The sequence below is a fragment of the Oryctolagus cuniculus genome, chromosome 5 (genome assembly GCF_051225735.1).
Source record: "Oryctolagus cuniculus isolate XC-2025 breed Fujian yellow rabbit chromosome 5, ASM5122573v1, whole genome shotgun sequence".
NCBI lineage: Eukaryota > Metazoa > Chordata > Mammalia > Lagomorpha > Leporidae > Oryctolagus > Oryctolagus cuniculus.
This window is the reverse complement of record NC_142871.1, coordinates 32,705,483-32,721,159: the sequence shown is the minus strand read 5'-3', so window position 1 is coordinate 32,721,159 and position 15,677 is coordinate 32,705,483. Positions and strand designations below refer to the sequence as shown.

The window sequence follows — 15,677 nt, the reverse complement described above, 5'->3', positions numbered from 1 at the left end:
TTCAATTTTCAAACCTTCAAAGGAAGTAGGTTCTTCCGTGAGAATGAAAATGCAAGATGGTGTTTGCTTGACCCTAACTCATCTCCCATAGGAAGTATTCATGTTCAGCAGTCCAACGTTCTGTAACTGCTCTCAGATATTTTTATAAAGAAATATGTAAAATAATATAGAGCATACAGTAGAGATGGATTTTTTTAGATGTCAGTTGTAAAGAAATGTGAAAGTGCTGTTCTTAATGCATTAGTGTATGTGATATATTATATCATATATTTGTTTTTCTTTGTTCTTAACCCCTTTGTTCCAAGGGTCAGGATATCCTGATGCTAAGTACTAGTGCAAAATAACTGAACAAAAATAAAAATAGTCAAATACTTAGGAAACTCTTCAGTTGTTATGTGAAGGAAGTTTGTGACTGAGGAGTGAGTTTAAGACATTATTCAGGAAATACGGTAATAGAGTACGACAGCCTACATGTGTTTATTCAATAAAATCATCTCCATTCGAGAGCGGCTTTGTGCCCCCAGTCTGATGGAAGGGTAAGAGAGGGACTGGAAGAGCTGTCCAAAGTGATCAAAGCTCACACTCTTGCGTGAATCCTTTCATCTTGTAACAAAGAGAGAAGCACAAAGGCACATCTTTATGGCAAAGTGGATCACTGATGATTCCATAACTGGGGTTGTTTTGGAAGAACTTTTTGATCAATATTTTAATAATTAAATTCAGTGTGTCCTCCCTGTCTTTTATTGTTTTATGCCCTCAGAGAGTGTTGACCTTCACCTATTAAGAAAGAGAGTGGGGTTTCTTGGTGGGAAAAAAAAAAGTCACTTAATTCAGTGTGGAAAACCAAATTTATTAAGCATGGGCTTAAGAGAACCAATAATAACAACGGCAACATTACAGTAGCTCTGCTGGTTTCAACTTATAAAAAACCAGACAAGAGCAAAGAACATAAAACGGTCCTTCTCCTCTCCCCCAAGTCTCCTCCCCTCTCCCCTAAAGAAACATCCAATGATTGTGTGATAAACCAGCCCCGCAAGGAATGCAGAGCAGGAGCGACAGATTGTACATCAGCGAAAGAAAAAGCCAAGCAAAATAAAGCACTTCGCGGCGCGGAGAAGTGAAGAGGAGGAAAGACAGGGTTGTTCCAGTGTCTGCCAAGAAAAGAGGGGCTACCCACGTGATGGGTCATGTTCAGATTGTTCCTGCAAACCCTATTGCTGGCAGAAGCGCCAAGCACAATACCATCCCACCTTCATGTACGCCCAGGGTCTTTCACAGGAGCCGCGGGGGGCGGCCCCTGTTGTGTTGCTTCCAGGGTTGGCACCTCCATCTCTGAGCCTTGAGAAGCAAGAGGCACAACCCGAGGCTGTCAGTTCAGCCACTCTCAGGTCGGGAACACGGTAGCCGAGAGGCCCCAAAATAAAGTCCACTGCACTCACTGTCTCCAGAAAGTGAGTCTTCTACACTCTTTTCCTTGCCTTTTTCACTGCCATTTGTGCCCCCCCCCCATGAACATCCTTTAAAATGAGGAGCTTCCTTTGAAGGGGGGCGGTGACCATGGGGACCCTGCTTGCGGGCTCCCCAGGCCCCCTGCACACGTGCATGGGGATTAGGAGGCTTCCCTCATTCACTTCTTTGGGAGTTAGCTTTGCAATGTGATTCAGTGTTATTTCCCTTCCAACTGAAGGGCAGCTGAGGTTACAAAGGGATTTGACTAATAGGCCAAAACCCACTTAGGTTTGCTGAGAACCAAGTGACAGCAACGGGGGAGGGGTGTGGAGAAGGAAAGGCGGGAGACCGACAGGGCCCTAAGGATCAACCCCTCCCAGCTCGAGCCGTGGTGGATGGGCCAGGTGGCCCCACCAGGCCTTCCAGAGACAGGCGGCTGCAAACTGGCCCTCTGCGGGTGCTCAGCTCCCCCACCACCACCACCACCACCGTTTTCCAGGGGCTCCTTGGGGCTCTGGGACAGGACAGGAGCCTGGGAAACTTCCAGGCTTCCTGCACCACAGGAGGGACTCCTCCGGGGGACCCCTCTGAGGGTCTGGCCAAGGGGGGAGCCCTACTGCTTTGCCTGAGGCCCGTCAGAGCCAAGCCATGGGACAAACTTCGCAGAGCACCCAGAGAGAATCGAAAACAAATAAATGAGAAGGCAGCAAGAGGAAAAGCAAAGGCTGAAACCTCGATGGCTTTTTTTTTTTTTTTTTCCCTTGCTGTCGTTCCAGCTGCAGCCTGGGATTAATTAAGTGCCTGAGAGAGAAGGGAAAAAACGCATCCTATCTGTAAGGAAGGAGTACAGTAACAGTTTCCCAGCAGTACGAGGCGAGCCGCGAAGTGCATCGCCGTCGCCGGCAGTGTTTGTGGAGGGACTGCGGGGACAGGAAAGCTGGGCCAGGCTGGAGGAGGCTTGTCTGTCCAGAGCTGGAGAGGGTTTCCCGGGGGCTCGCCTTCCCCTGCCTGGGAAGAATTTCCACTCCGGTAGCAGCAGCGGCGGCGGCAGCGGCGGCGGCGGCGGCGGCGGCGGCGGCCGCAACAGCAGCAGCAGCAGCAGCAGCAGCAGCAGCAGCCGCCCGACCTCCTCTTCTGGGGCTCGGGGCAGAATGCCTGTGCTCGAACGCTATTTCCACTCGGCAGAGCTGGGCAGGAGGTGGCCGGCCCCAGAAGGTGCGCTGCCCTCTTCCCTGGGCAGCCGGCCGGGGTGCCAGCAGGGGCCGCTGCCCTGGGACTTGCCAGAGATGATCAGGATGGTAAAGCTGGTTTGGAAATCCAAAAGTGAGCTGCAGGCGACCAAACAGAGAGGCATTCTGGAACACGAAGATGCTCTGCACAGCCTTCCAGGTAAACTGATGGTGGGGTGTGAAAGGTGACAGGGCCACGGCTGAGGACGCTCAGCCTTTTCCTTGGGCAACGAAAAGCCCCGAAACTGGGGCAAGGCATGAAGGCAAAGTGTGCAGCAGGGTCGGAAGGCTGTGGCTTGCCAGTGTCTGCTCTGTTACAGCAATGCATGTTAAAATTCAGAGCGGTATGGTAGGAGGAGCATTCGACTGGAGATCCAAAAATCGGGGTTCTGGGCTCAGCTTTCCCCCAGGCTCACCCTGGGGGCTTAAAGGAGTCCAGTTCCTGAGTTTCAGTCCTCTAGAGGAAGGGACGGAATTGGACGCGTTTCCTTGTGCCTCTCACCTCTCACATTTGTTGTCAACAAGTTGGAGATGTCTCCAAGAGAATATTCTCTTCAGCTTACTTTTTGAATTTTTTTTTAAAAAGTCAAATGTGTTTCCTAGTTTTTAGCTACGGAGCTACCACATGTGTAATGGTCCCAGGACTGAGTTTGGCCTGCACACTTTTTGAGTTCTGTCCTGGGGAAGTTGGTGAACTTCCTTGCCTCAGTTTCCCCCTTTGACGAGTGACAATAATACAGACACCTCCATTGACAGGAGGGAAAATCACCTCACTCACCACTGTGGAGATGACGATCCAGAGGGACTTTGTCCAAAGAACGCGCTGTGTTTGGGATGACTGCGTTTCTAACAGTGGGTGCAGCATCCCAGACGCCTGGTATCCCAGGGAAGGCTCCCAAGGGGCTGCATGAACTGGGAATGCCATAAGTGACTGCAGGGTACTCTCTCTCTCTCTCTTTGGGTGAATAGGTTAGCAAATATTGGAAATTAGTGGGTTCACTTTGGAAGAAATCATATGAGTGCGTGTTTATACATTTGAGGTCTTGGCTGGCCCCGTGCAGTGGGATCCTGATATGCAATTGGCGGTGAGAGATGAAGAGATGGAAAAGAGATATCAGACATTACCTCTCCGTCATAGAAGGGGATTAGGAAATAAGAACTCACTTAGTTTCATTTTCAATAACTTATGACCAGAGCTTTAAGTTGCCTCATAAGCTATAAGGAAGGTTACTAAAAAAGTAATGGTCTGAGCAAAGAAAGGAATGGAAAGGAAGAAAAACAGTGGTCTTGTGCGCTAGTAAACAATGAGTATTGGAGGACTTAGGGAAGAGAAGGGAACCAATCAGCTGAGGTTTGTGCGGCACCTGGGAGATGGAAGCCCAGGAAAATGGGTCTTGGTCAGGAGGAATGAGGTAATGCTAAAGCCATCCCATATTTCTGTGAGGAGGGCACAAGAAATGGAAAAAGCCACCTGGGCAGAAAATGTGACTGTGACACTGCAACTGTCACTCCGCGTAGTTTGTTTCGGTCAACTACATGATGAAGATTTGTCTTCCAAATGGTATCCTCTGCTAAAACTACCTCACTCAACAGGTAGCATGTCTGTGAGGACAGACGTATGTTGTTATCATAGTACATATCAGCAGGTGTCTGATTCCTGGGGGGGAAAAAAAAAAAAAAAAACCCTGGAAACAGAACTCCTGCAACTTTATATACCTTAAAGTGGACAGCTTTGTGGAGGTTATGAAGAAGAGCCAGTTGGGTCTTAATATGCCTCCGTGAGCAATGTCTCAGAGCCCCTTGGGTTCCCAAGGAGCTGCAGCCCACTCAGCTCTACTCCGACACCCCCAGTCCCCGCCAGAGGATGCCCATCTGCCGCCTCATCTCCTTCCCATGCCTTCCCATTCTTAGGAAGCGGAGGGCTCACCTGCTCTGGAATTGGGCATAAAACCACATCGCCCATAGACTCAGCACAGTCTGTTTGACAGAACCCCAAGGATTTTTGCTTCCCTGTCCAAATGGCCTCCTGCTTCATCCTCATTCATCTCGTGCCTAATGCTTGTCAAGTGCTCTTCACCTGTGTCACATTCACCCAAGCAGCCTAACAGTGGGGACTTCAGTAAAATTTGAAGAGTATTTCAAAAAGTTTAGTGTTTTTCCAGAGTTAGAAACTGATGGTTTAAGGTGATGGTTTTTAGCAGAAAGGGGTTTATGGTTGCAAGTTCCTCAAAGTATCTACCAAGATACACGGCCATTTCTCTCTCTCTCTCTCGATCTCACCCTTGCCCCAGCACCCTCCAACAATGTACACTTTGACAGTATTATCCAGCAAGTGATGGTACATCAAAAGATACCCTGCCTCCAAGCCTTGCCTTCTTCTTGGAATGCCTTTCTTTGGCTCAGCCAACTGACAATGTTCTGTTCAAACCACAAACTCCAGTTCAAGTGTCCTTTCCTTTGGACTAACTTTCCTAATCTCTGCTTACTCCTTCCCCCCACTCCCAACAGTTGCTTATTATCTCCTCTTTGCTACCTTCTCCTATAGGAACTGTATGCATCACATCATATATTTGCCATGCTATAACGAGAAAAATTAAATATTACAACATTCTGTATATTTTTTGACTACTTGTGATAACAGTTGAATAGGTTTAAACTAAAATTACAAAAATTCTAAAGAGCAAGTTGTCACTTTGGAGAATTTTCGAGATAGGTGTCACAAGTTCTTAATACATTTAACTGAACCTTAAAAGGTCTAGCTTTTCTTTTCTTCCGTGAAGGACGTCGGTGTTTTTCCTCCTGCTTCTTAGACAACACTGGAACTTTGTTTCTCACAAGTGAAATAGAAAAAAAATGGCCTGAGATTTTGCTTAGGTGATAAAGGGAGGGAGTAAAAGAATTTATGGGCAAATAAAACAAAAGTGTATAAATGTGAGCAATTTTAAGATGAAGTACATTGAACTGTGTGAGTGATGGAAGGCAAAGAGCAGAGATGCTAAGGAGAAGGTGAAGTGTCAGCATCTCCCCCCATCTCCCCCATCCTCAGATCAGCGTGGAAGGGAGACATTTGTTGAGTGGCTTTTCAAAGCAAGACACTGGGGGCAGGAATGGGAGGTGGCAGGAGGGAGAAAGTCTTGTCACTTTTACATGTTGGGGGTCATGAATCTAGGAGTGCTCCCCAAGTTGGGCATTGGCCTAGGCATGGTTCACCTGAGAGAGAGGCTCTGGAAATCACTAGCAGACTTGGGGGGTCACACTATCTATTCAGCTGAATAGAATTGTAGGCTATTACTAATTGTATTAGTATATCTTCTTCCTTTTTTGGAAAGGAAGGTGGGAAAAAAGGTCTAATTATCTAGTTAACCCCTGTATTTTAGAAATGAGGTGAACAGTTCAAAAGGAGTAAACAATTGGTTCAAGGTCACATAGTGAAGCTGTGCCAGAACCAGACCAGGATCTCAACTGCCCAGCTCTGGTCCACAGAGTTCACAGGATCCGGGCATATGGTGGGTAGCTTCAGTTTATATTTAAGCCAAGATATGACTTTATTGATTTTATGTAGATGGAACAGACCTGAGAATTCCTAATATAATATCAACCTCAGTCACACAAGAAAAAAAACAACAGTACCAGCAGAATAAGGCAAAGGACTGTGCCACTTATTTTGTGGGCTTGAGTCTTATTATCCAGCCAGGGACAGGGGCTGAGAATGAGCAGCAAAGCAGGTAGTGGAGAGAAGGAAGAGGGGTGAGAAATAAGCAGGTGGGTTCCCAAAAACTGTGGTTACAATTTTTATTCTAATTATGATTCTAACCAGCAACTGGCTTATGACTGGGCATCCCCTAGCAGGGTTGTCCTTAGTTGAATAAATCATCTGATGCTGGAACTCCACCAAATAACTACAAACTCTGCATCTGTGGAACTTTTCATTTTAAGATCTCTGGTCTAAATTTTACATTATATTTACTTATTTATTAAGCTTGTTCCCATTGCAATAGCCTTAGGTTCTAGGAAAATATAAAAATACACAAGTCTGTCAAAAAAAAAAAAAAGAGAGGAAAAACAAATTCATTTTCACCACAGTCATTGTAACTTTTCTGCCTTTCAAGAGAATACAGATATCCCAGCCCTGAATATGGAACAATTTCAGACAAGAAAATCTACCAAAAAATTCAGATTCAAAATTCTGCAATCCAAACTGACATTTCAAGTGCTATTTTTAAAATGTCTCAAGTGTCAAGCATGATATAAATTAAACCTGTTGAAAATTGAACACTTCAATTATTAAGATTTGAGAAACATTTATTGGATGTTAAGTGTGTACCAGGGACTGTGCTAGGCACTGTAAATTCAGAGTTGAGGGGCCTGCACTGTGGCGTAATGGGTTAAGGTTCTGCCTGCAGCATCGACATCCCACTTGGATGCTAGTTCGAGTCCCAGCTGCTCCCCTTCTGATGCAGCTCCCTGTTAATGTGCCTGGGAAAGCAGTGGAAGACAGCCCCAGTGCTTCGGGCCCTGAGCCCACGTGGGAGACCAGAAAGAAGCTCCTGGCTCCTGGTTTCAGATCGACTCAGCTCCTACCATTGCAGTCATTTGGGGAGTGAACCAGCAGATGGAAGATCTTTCTGTCTCTCCCTTTCTCTGTCTGTAACTCTGCCTCTCAAATAAATAAAATAAATCTTTTAATAAAATAAAAGTTAAAAATGACATTTCTATGTATTTTTAAAAATTCAAGAGATGAATCAAAGGCTTAATGAGAAAAAATTACTATGAATTTATGATCAGATTTATGCCCACAGAATCATTGTGAAAATAAGTATTTATTAGTTTAAGCCTCTCTGTCAATTCAAATTATTGAATGCAAACTGGATCACACCTGGACCACATCATCTCACCTTGACCTACACCTGCTCTTGCACCTGACTTGTTTTCTTAGATGACAGAAACCCAAGTTCAAAGTACTCTCTTGGGATCCCAAGTTCCAGTTGCTTCTGAGTGCACAGAGAGCGAAGAGTGCCAGACCATAGTGGCTGTGTGGAGATATTGAAGCTTTTAAATCCTGTGTCGTCAACACTGAACTGTGATCCTAGCAAATTACTTCATCTCTCTGTGTCTTAGTTTCTTTCTCTATAAAAAGGAGATAAGAATGAAAGCTTCACCTAAGGTAGTGAAGGCTAAGTAGTAAACCCTACCCCGCCCCCAAAAAAAGCTCCTTAAAGAGCGTATATTCCTGGTAAAATTAACCATCATAAGTATTGGTGTTGGCGTTATTTTCTCCACTTCTCTCTCATTCAGTCCTCCCTTCCTATCAGTGATCAGGGGCCCTTGGTCAAACTTCATGGTGTTTTGTCTGTACTCTTGCAACAGCCTGCAACCTCAATACACTCTCTGCCCCACTTCTTTTTTTTTTTTTTTTTTGACAGGCAGAGTGGACAGTGAGAGAGAGAGAGACAGAGAGAAAGGTCTTCCTTTGCCGTTGGTTCCAATGGCCACTGCGGCCGGCGCACTGTGGCCAGCACACCGCACCAATCCGAACCAGAAGCCAGGTGCTTCTCCTGGTCTCCCATGGGGTGCAGGGCCCAAGCACTTGGGCCATCCTCCACTGCACTCCCAGGCCACTAAGAGAGCTGGAATGGAAGAGGGGCAACCAGGACAGAATCCGGCGCCCCGACCGGGACTAGAACCTGGGGTGCCAGTGCCGCAGGCAGGGGATTAGCCTATTGAGCCGTGGCACTGGCCCCCACTTCTTTCTACTCTGTGATGTAAATCAACAATGTTAAAAGAAAAACCACCGTGTCCTGCCCTTCTCCTAAGTCCTTCAGTGACTTCACTGTCTATAGAGAACATCCGAATTCTTTCACTGCGTTCAGATCCCCCCGCTCCCAGCACGGGCTCACTCTTGCAGTCCGATTTGTCATCATTGCCCTCCGAGCATGGATACTCCGCTCAGACAAGACAAGCATCCCCCAGCTTCCTGTTTGCTCCCTGCTCATTGTTCCCAATGCTTGAAATGACTTCCGTCCGCGTCCCCAATTTCTCCCATTCCCTAAGACCCTTCACTAGGCCTTCCTGAGATTGCTGCAGAGAAATGCATTTGGCCATCTGTATCTATGGGTTCTGTGTCCACAGGGTCAACCTGAAACAAATACTAATAAAAACAAAATCCATTAGTACTAAACATGTAGACTTTTTTCTCATGACTGTTTTCTCAACAATATAGCATCAATATAGCACATACATAAGTAACTAGAGCTAATTTAAAGTGTATGGGAGAATATGTGTAGGTTATATGTGAATGCAACACCATTTACATCAGGAATTGGGCATCAAGAAATTTTGGTACCCCCGAAACCGCTGCCCCCCATCAGGATACCAAGGAGTGAGGGTCGTACTCTCCCTTCTGAAGCCTCACAGAACTCTATGCTTGCTTCTCTGGCAAATCACTTTCCTCTTCTAAAATGAGTGTACATTTTCTTCCTCCCTGCCTAGATTTCCAGCTCTTTGAGAGTCTGGAGAGCATTCTATTTCCTTTGTGTCCCTCCTAGCATCTTTCACATGTCAGCCTCTCAATACGTTTTGATATGTGAAAAAAAAGAAAATTGTCAGAAGGGATAAAATAGCTTATAAGCTGCCATTAAATGTACAAATGCACATTTTTTCCTAGGGATAGATTACTCAAGAAACATGAATTCTAGGTCTTCCTTTTAATGGAATCGTTTGAAAATTTATAGTCTAACAAATCAGGATTAGTCATTATAGCTTTTAAAATAAAAGAATACACAAGAGTGCATTTGAGAACTACTAAAAAGGTACAAAATAAGTGAAAAACTAATATGAGACAGTTCTCTCTTCATATAGAGAAGTTGTAATTTACTGAAAATTGCAAGTTATTAGAGCAAATGCATACAAATTATTCATGCATTTATATACTTTTAAAATAATTACTCTGTTTATGCTCATGCATCTTAGAACAATTTACATAAACTAAAGTTTCAAAAATTGTTTCTTTTACAGATAACAGGCTGTTAGAAGGTGTGTGTTTACCTGGCCCCTACAGATGAGCTTTTGAAGGGATGGAGCAGAACAGAGGATGGTAATCCCATGTCCTCTGCTCTTTGCCTGAAAGCAGTTTCTTTTTTCTTTAAAAAAAAAAAAAAAAAAAAAAAAAAAAAAAAAAAAAAAACAAGGCTGGTTTAACTGGATAGCAAAGCAGTGACTGTGTCAGACTAATTCCTAAAAGGAAAACATTAGTAGCTTTGTTGTAAAAAAAAAACCAAAAGCTTCAAGTTATTTTTGTAACTCACTGAGACAACTGCAAATGTAAACTCTTTTTTGCAATCTGATTTGTTCACTCTATAATTATCAGCACCCTTCATAATACACAGTAGATATATCTCCTGTTACAAAGCCAAGTTCGCAATACTTGGGATTTAACACAATGCTGGAGTCTAGATATGCACACAGTGTGAACTTTGTTCTTTTTTTTTTTCATATTTCCCTATATGCCTTTCCATAAATTTCTCTTTGGGGTTGACTTCAGTCTCTGAAATGCTAGGAGATCATCCGAAGAGATGTGTTTTATGTCTGCTCTTGCCTGAAATTTCCCTGAAACACACAATGACTAGAGATCCTTCCCCAAAGCACTTCCTACCTGAAAAAGCTACAAAGCATATAGTTTATGAACCAAGCCCCTGCCCTGAGCATTGTGTTACTCCACCCACTGTCACCCAAGTGCTAAGGGAATGCCAGAGCCTGTAGATCATGTTCTTTCCTTAGGGACAAGACCAAGCTTAAAGCTGGCCTTGTGTGCAGCTGGAAGGTGTGTTGACAAAGACAAAGCAGGGTTTGGTTGCAGATGACGTTGAGTCCAGGAGGCTAAGCTTACTGCAGAAAAATGAAATCCCTGCCAAGAAAAGAGCAACAAATTGGAAGGCAGATAAGTAGCATTTGCATAGACTTGGTAGTAGAAAGTGCATGAACCAGAGCCAGAAAGATGAGAGATATAATGGGGATGAATGTAAATGTTTAGTCAAGGCTTTAAAAGGGAAAATTAAATAACCAAGGGTAAAAATATATATATATAATGCAATAATTAGAGCTTTTCCATTTGAATCCTCAGATGTTGCTCAGTCCCGGAACTAAAGCCAAAGCACAAGATTCTCTTCATTAACTTGAGAGGTAGAGAGACAGGGAGGAAAAGGAGAGAGAGGAGGGCTCCCATCCATGATTCACTCTCCAGTTGTCCATGATGGCTAGTGTGGGGCCAGAACCAAAGCCAGGAGGCAGGAACTCAATCTGGGCTTTTCACATGGGTGTTAGGGACCCAACTTCCTGAGCTATTGCCTGTTGCCTCCCATGGTCTGCATTAGCAGGAAACTGGAGTCAGAAACCAGAGACGAACATCAAATCCAAGTATTACATTCTAAGACACGGGTATCTTCCCTGGCAGCTTAACCATAAGCCAAAATGCATATCCCAAGATTTCCTTTCTTCATTTCTTTTCCAAATCTCTTTGGGTCACACTCAAATATTATGTATATATCATATTTATTTTATATATAGTATATATAATATTATGTATTGTATATTTTTATATATGGCCATATATAGGCATATCATATATTTTCGCATGCACATACATTTACACAGCACTTCAGAAAACCCAAAAACATAGCCAGTTAGAAGGTCTGCGACAGATTTCACACAAATAAGCAGATGGACAAATCTGCTGAAGAACATCGTAGAGAAAGAGAAGAGGAAGGAACAGGCAGATAACCAAGCCTAGAATACCCAGGGAAGGAAATGGGAACTGGATGCAGCATAATAAGTATTATCAAGAATGCAGACAGAAAGGAGGAAATAGTCCCTGTTTAAGATATTTGTAATATTTCAAATTTTTACCCTCAAATGTGTAATAAAATGCCACCTGTTTCTCCTCCTGCCAATCACACCTTTCTCTGGAGTCCACTCGAACATCAAATAATAATAACATCTCCACTTTCTGATTAACAATACAATGGTCAGTCTTTTCTGGATTAAACTGCTTCTTTTAAATAAATACTTCCCTCCCCTTGTCCCTCTCTAAGGTGACAGTCTGAGTGCATGTGTACCTTGGGCACCTCCATACCTCTCCAAACCTTTCAACCTCACACACACTTGCAAGTTGCGACCTTAGAGGGAGAAGCAAAGGCCTGGTTATCAGCCACTCTGCTCTGCTGTTGGCTTTCTCCCCCCTCAAGCTTCAGGGTAGCAGCAGTGGACTTTGTACCTCTCCCTCTTGAATGTGACTTTACTTGTGCCATACCCACTTTCTTCCCAGGAGAAGGAAGCCCCAATGGCAAAGCATATCCACAGGCCTACCACCCACTACATAAAAGAGTTCTAGTAAAAGGATGGGGAGTATCTCTTTATCTTTCCACAAAGACCAGTTCTTAAAATTATTAATCCACTGCAACTTCATACAAAAAACAAGCAAACCAAAAAAGAAAACCCTGTTCCTCTAAAGGGCGAGTAGTGACTCTCCATGGCCTCTTTCTTTCTCACTCTTGGTGCAACATTGCTAATCATCCCCTATAAATGCCCCTAGTGGGGTTGAAGGGAACGGTATGCACAAAATGAAGCAAAAGAACAGCATACAGATACAGAATGGTCTTTCAAAATATTCATGGAAAAATGGAATTAATGTTCATTTTAGTGCAAATTTTTTGAAATCCATTCTGTTGTTTTAGTCATATGCATTTCTCCATGAACTTTTTTTATTTCTATAAGGTGAACAAATTTCATCTATTTCATTTATACACATTTAGGAACATAGTGATACTTTCCACCTATCCTTGCTACTGCCCATGCTTCCGCCCTCCTTCCTTTCTTATTCTTTCTTTTAATTTTTACAATGACATACTTTCAGTTTATTTTATAATAATAAGATTAACCGGCCGGCGCCGCGGCTCACTAGGCTAATCCTCCGCCTAGCGGCGCCAGCACACCGGGTTCTAGTCCCGGTCGGGGCGCCGGATCCTGTCCCGGTTGCCCCTCTTCCAGGCCAGCCCTCTGCTGTGGCCAGGGAGTGCAGTGGAGGATGGCCCAGGTGCTTGGGCCCTGCACCCCATGGGAGACCAGGAAAAGCACCTGGCTCCTGGCTCCTGCCATCGGATCAGCGCGGTGCGCCGGCTGCAGCGCGGCGGCCATTGGAGGGTGAACCAACGGCAAAGGAAGATCTTTCTCTCTGTCTCTCTCTCTCACTGTCCACTCTGCCTGTCAAAAAAATAAAAAAAAAAATAATAATAATAAGATTAACCCTCCACTAAGTAAAGAATTCAGCAAATACTAGGAAGAAAAAACACTGTTTCACAGCAGTAGAAACAAGGCTGTAAACAATAACCAATTCTCAAATTGTCAATTTCACTCATATACGTTGCATTATTTTGTACTCTATTAGTTACCACAGATCAAGGAAACCATATGATATTTATCTTTTTGTAATTGGCTTGTTCCACTAAGTATAATGGTTTCTAGTTGTTTCCATTTTGTTGCAAAAGAAAGGATTTCATTCTTTTTTACAGCTGAGTAGTATTCCATTGTGTGTGTGTGTGTATACACACCATATACCACATATACCACATACACCACATCTTCTGTATTTAGTCATCAGTTGATGGGCATCTGGGTTGATTCCATATCTTAGCTATTCTGAATTGATCTGCAATAAACATAGAGGTACAAATAACTCTTTCTTATGCTGATTTCATTTCATTTGGATAAATTCCCAGGAATGGCATGGCTGGGTCATATGGTAGGTCGATTTTCTTATTTCTGAAGAATCTCTATACTGTCTTCTACAATGGCTTTACTAGTTTGCATTCCCCTCAACAGTGAATTAGGAGACATTTTCCCCCCACATCCTCACCAGCATTTATTGTTTTTTGATTTCTGTATGAGAGCCATTCTAACTGGGGTGAAGTGAAACCTCATTATGGTTTTGATTTGCATTTCCCTGATGGCTAGTGATCCTGAGCATTTTTTATGTCTGTTGGCCATGTGAATTTCCCCTTTTGAAAAAATGCCTGTTCAAGTCTTTGCCCATTTTTTAACTGGGTTGTTTGTTTTGTTGTTGTTGAGTTTCTTGAGCCTTTTATAGATTCTGGATAAGAATCCTTTATCAGTTGCATAGTTTGCAAATACTTTCTCCCATTCTGTCAGTTGCCTTTTCAATTTGTTGAGTGTTTCCTTTGCACTGCAGAAGCTTGATGTAATCCCTTTGGTCTATTTGTGCTTTTATTGCCTGTGTTTCTGGGGTCTTTTCCAAGAAGCCTTTGCCTATGAAAACTTTGTTAAAAAGGCCCTTCACAAATCAACAAATGTTACCTTCTTTTTTACTTATAGGATGTATTATGCAGGGCTGTATACTTGAGTGTTGCACACTCAATAGGATTTATTTTAGATATAGTGAGTTCCATGCATATATTGAATTCAGTTGTTCTGTCTTCTCAATTACCTCACTCTCTTTCTCAAACCATCCACATGCATTTTAGCAACCATATCAGGACTTTGACACTGAAAGTGTAACTGAATAACTATAATACATGAAACAGAGTGTGTACAAATCACACCTTCCTGTTTAGTTTTCAATTTTGAAAGCTGAAGTTTTCTATATGCTCCTAATTTAAACTGTGGTCATAATCACCTAGTGCATTGCACCTGGGAGGTCTGATACATTTTCATGGCTTGAATGTTCTAACTGGAAATTTTCAAGAGCTCTTCTTTCTCTGGCCCCTGGCCCCTAGGGGTGGCAGGTGCTGGGAAAAGTAAAGGGAACCACAGTGAGCCTGCTGTGTTGTACCAGGGATCATGAGCTTCAGTGAGCATTGCATCAGGGATCATCATTGCCTCTTCCAAAGTGGCTGACATGAAGCAACTGTTGTCCTCTTCCCTGTTCTCACTATAACCTACTGGAGGCTTAGGTATCCCTAACTAGTTAAGAATTGGTTGAGTTCCACATTGCTCTTTCCTGGATCTGTCCCAAATTCTAGAGTACAACAAAAGAAAAGATTTCCTTGACAATTAATTTGGTATATAAAAATCAAGAAATTGCAAATTCACCAGATTTATAAACTTTAAAGCAGAGTATGTCTATCCTTTGTAGTCCTAAATGTCCTATTATTTAACTTAATGACAAATGACTATAGAATGTGAATAAACAGAATTGGACTAAAACAAATTTTATTCTGAAAAATGTCTCAGTTTCCTAAAACTAATTAGAAATACCCTAGGAAGTCATGGAGTGGAAATGATGTTTTAATGTTACAGACAAATATTTAGCTTCTTACTCTACACAATAAGTGTCAATCAAATGGGAGTTTATTCTCAACTTAGAAGACATTGAGACTTCTATTTGTTGGTTATTTATTCAAGATATTAAAAAAGGGAAATAAAAAACTCAGGTTTCTAGATTTCTCACCCAAAGCAAATCAGTTCAATAATTGTTTTTGTACTCAGCACATAACCTTATGCTGTAAACCTGGAAAGAAGAGGGAAGGGAAGAGATTAGGCTAGTTAAAAGAGACAGATATTGAAGCAACTCATTGATACCAACACTCCAAGTCATCTTTCTTCCTTTCTTGAAGTTGCAGTACAAATTATTCCTTCAAGTCTAGGTGCCACAGATTGATGGGAAAATGTATAATAAAAACATCATTTTTTATGTAGCTTAGAATGTTGTGAGGTAGATGAAACCATGCCATCAAAAACAAACCAGAGGTGAAAGATAATCCAGGCAGATTGAGCATTAACTGAACCTTTCTACTCTGACCCAGAAGGACTTTGTTGAGGACTGGTCATTGTAGCTATGTCTTTACAATGGTTAAGATCTCAGCAAGATGTGAGAAAACAATTTTCTTAATGAAAGAATTATATGAACAGAGACACAAAGGCAGGAAAGCACGAAAAATGACCAGGTGTGGAGATCAATCAAGTTAACTTGACTCAGAGTATGGTATGAAG

General features: G+C 42.9%; 1 protein-coding gene across 5 annotated transcripts in view; it reads left to right on the top strand.

Moving 5' to 3' along the window:
- Positions 1 to 15,677, top strand: part of PDE7B (phosphodiesterase 7B) — a 380,291-nt gene that overhangs the window by 222,084 nt on the left and 142,530 nt on the right. The window contains exon 1 of one of the 5 annotated variants that reach the window (XM_008263554.5): positions 1,765 to 2,838. The exons of the other annotated variants lie outside the window; for them this stretch is intronic. Coding sequence (XP_008261776.1) covers positions 2,601 to 2,838 — 238 coding nt within the window. The 5' untranslated portion in view covers positions 1,765 to 2,600. Of the gene's footprint in view, positions 1 to 1,764; positions 2,839 to 15,677 lie in introns of those variants that run through there. 5 annotated transcript variants of the gene reach the window in all.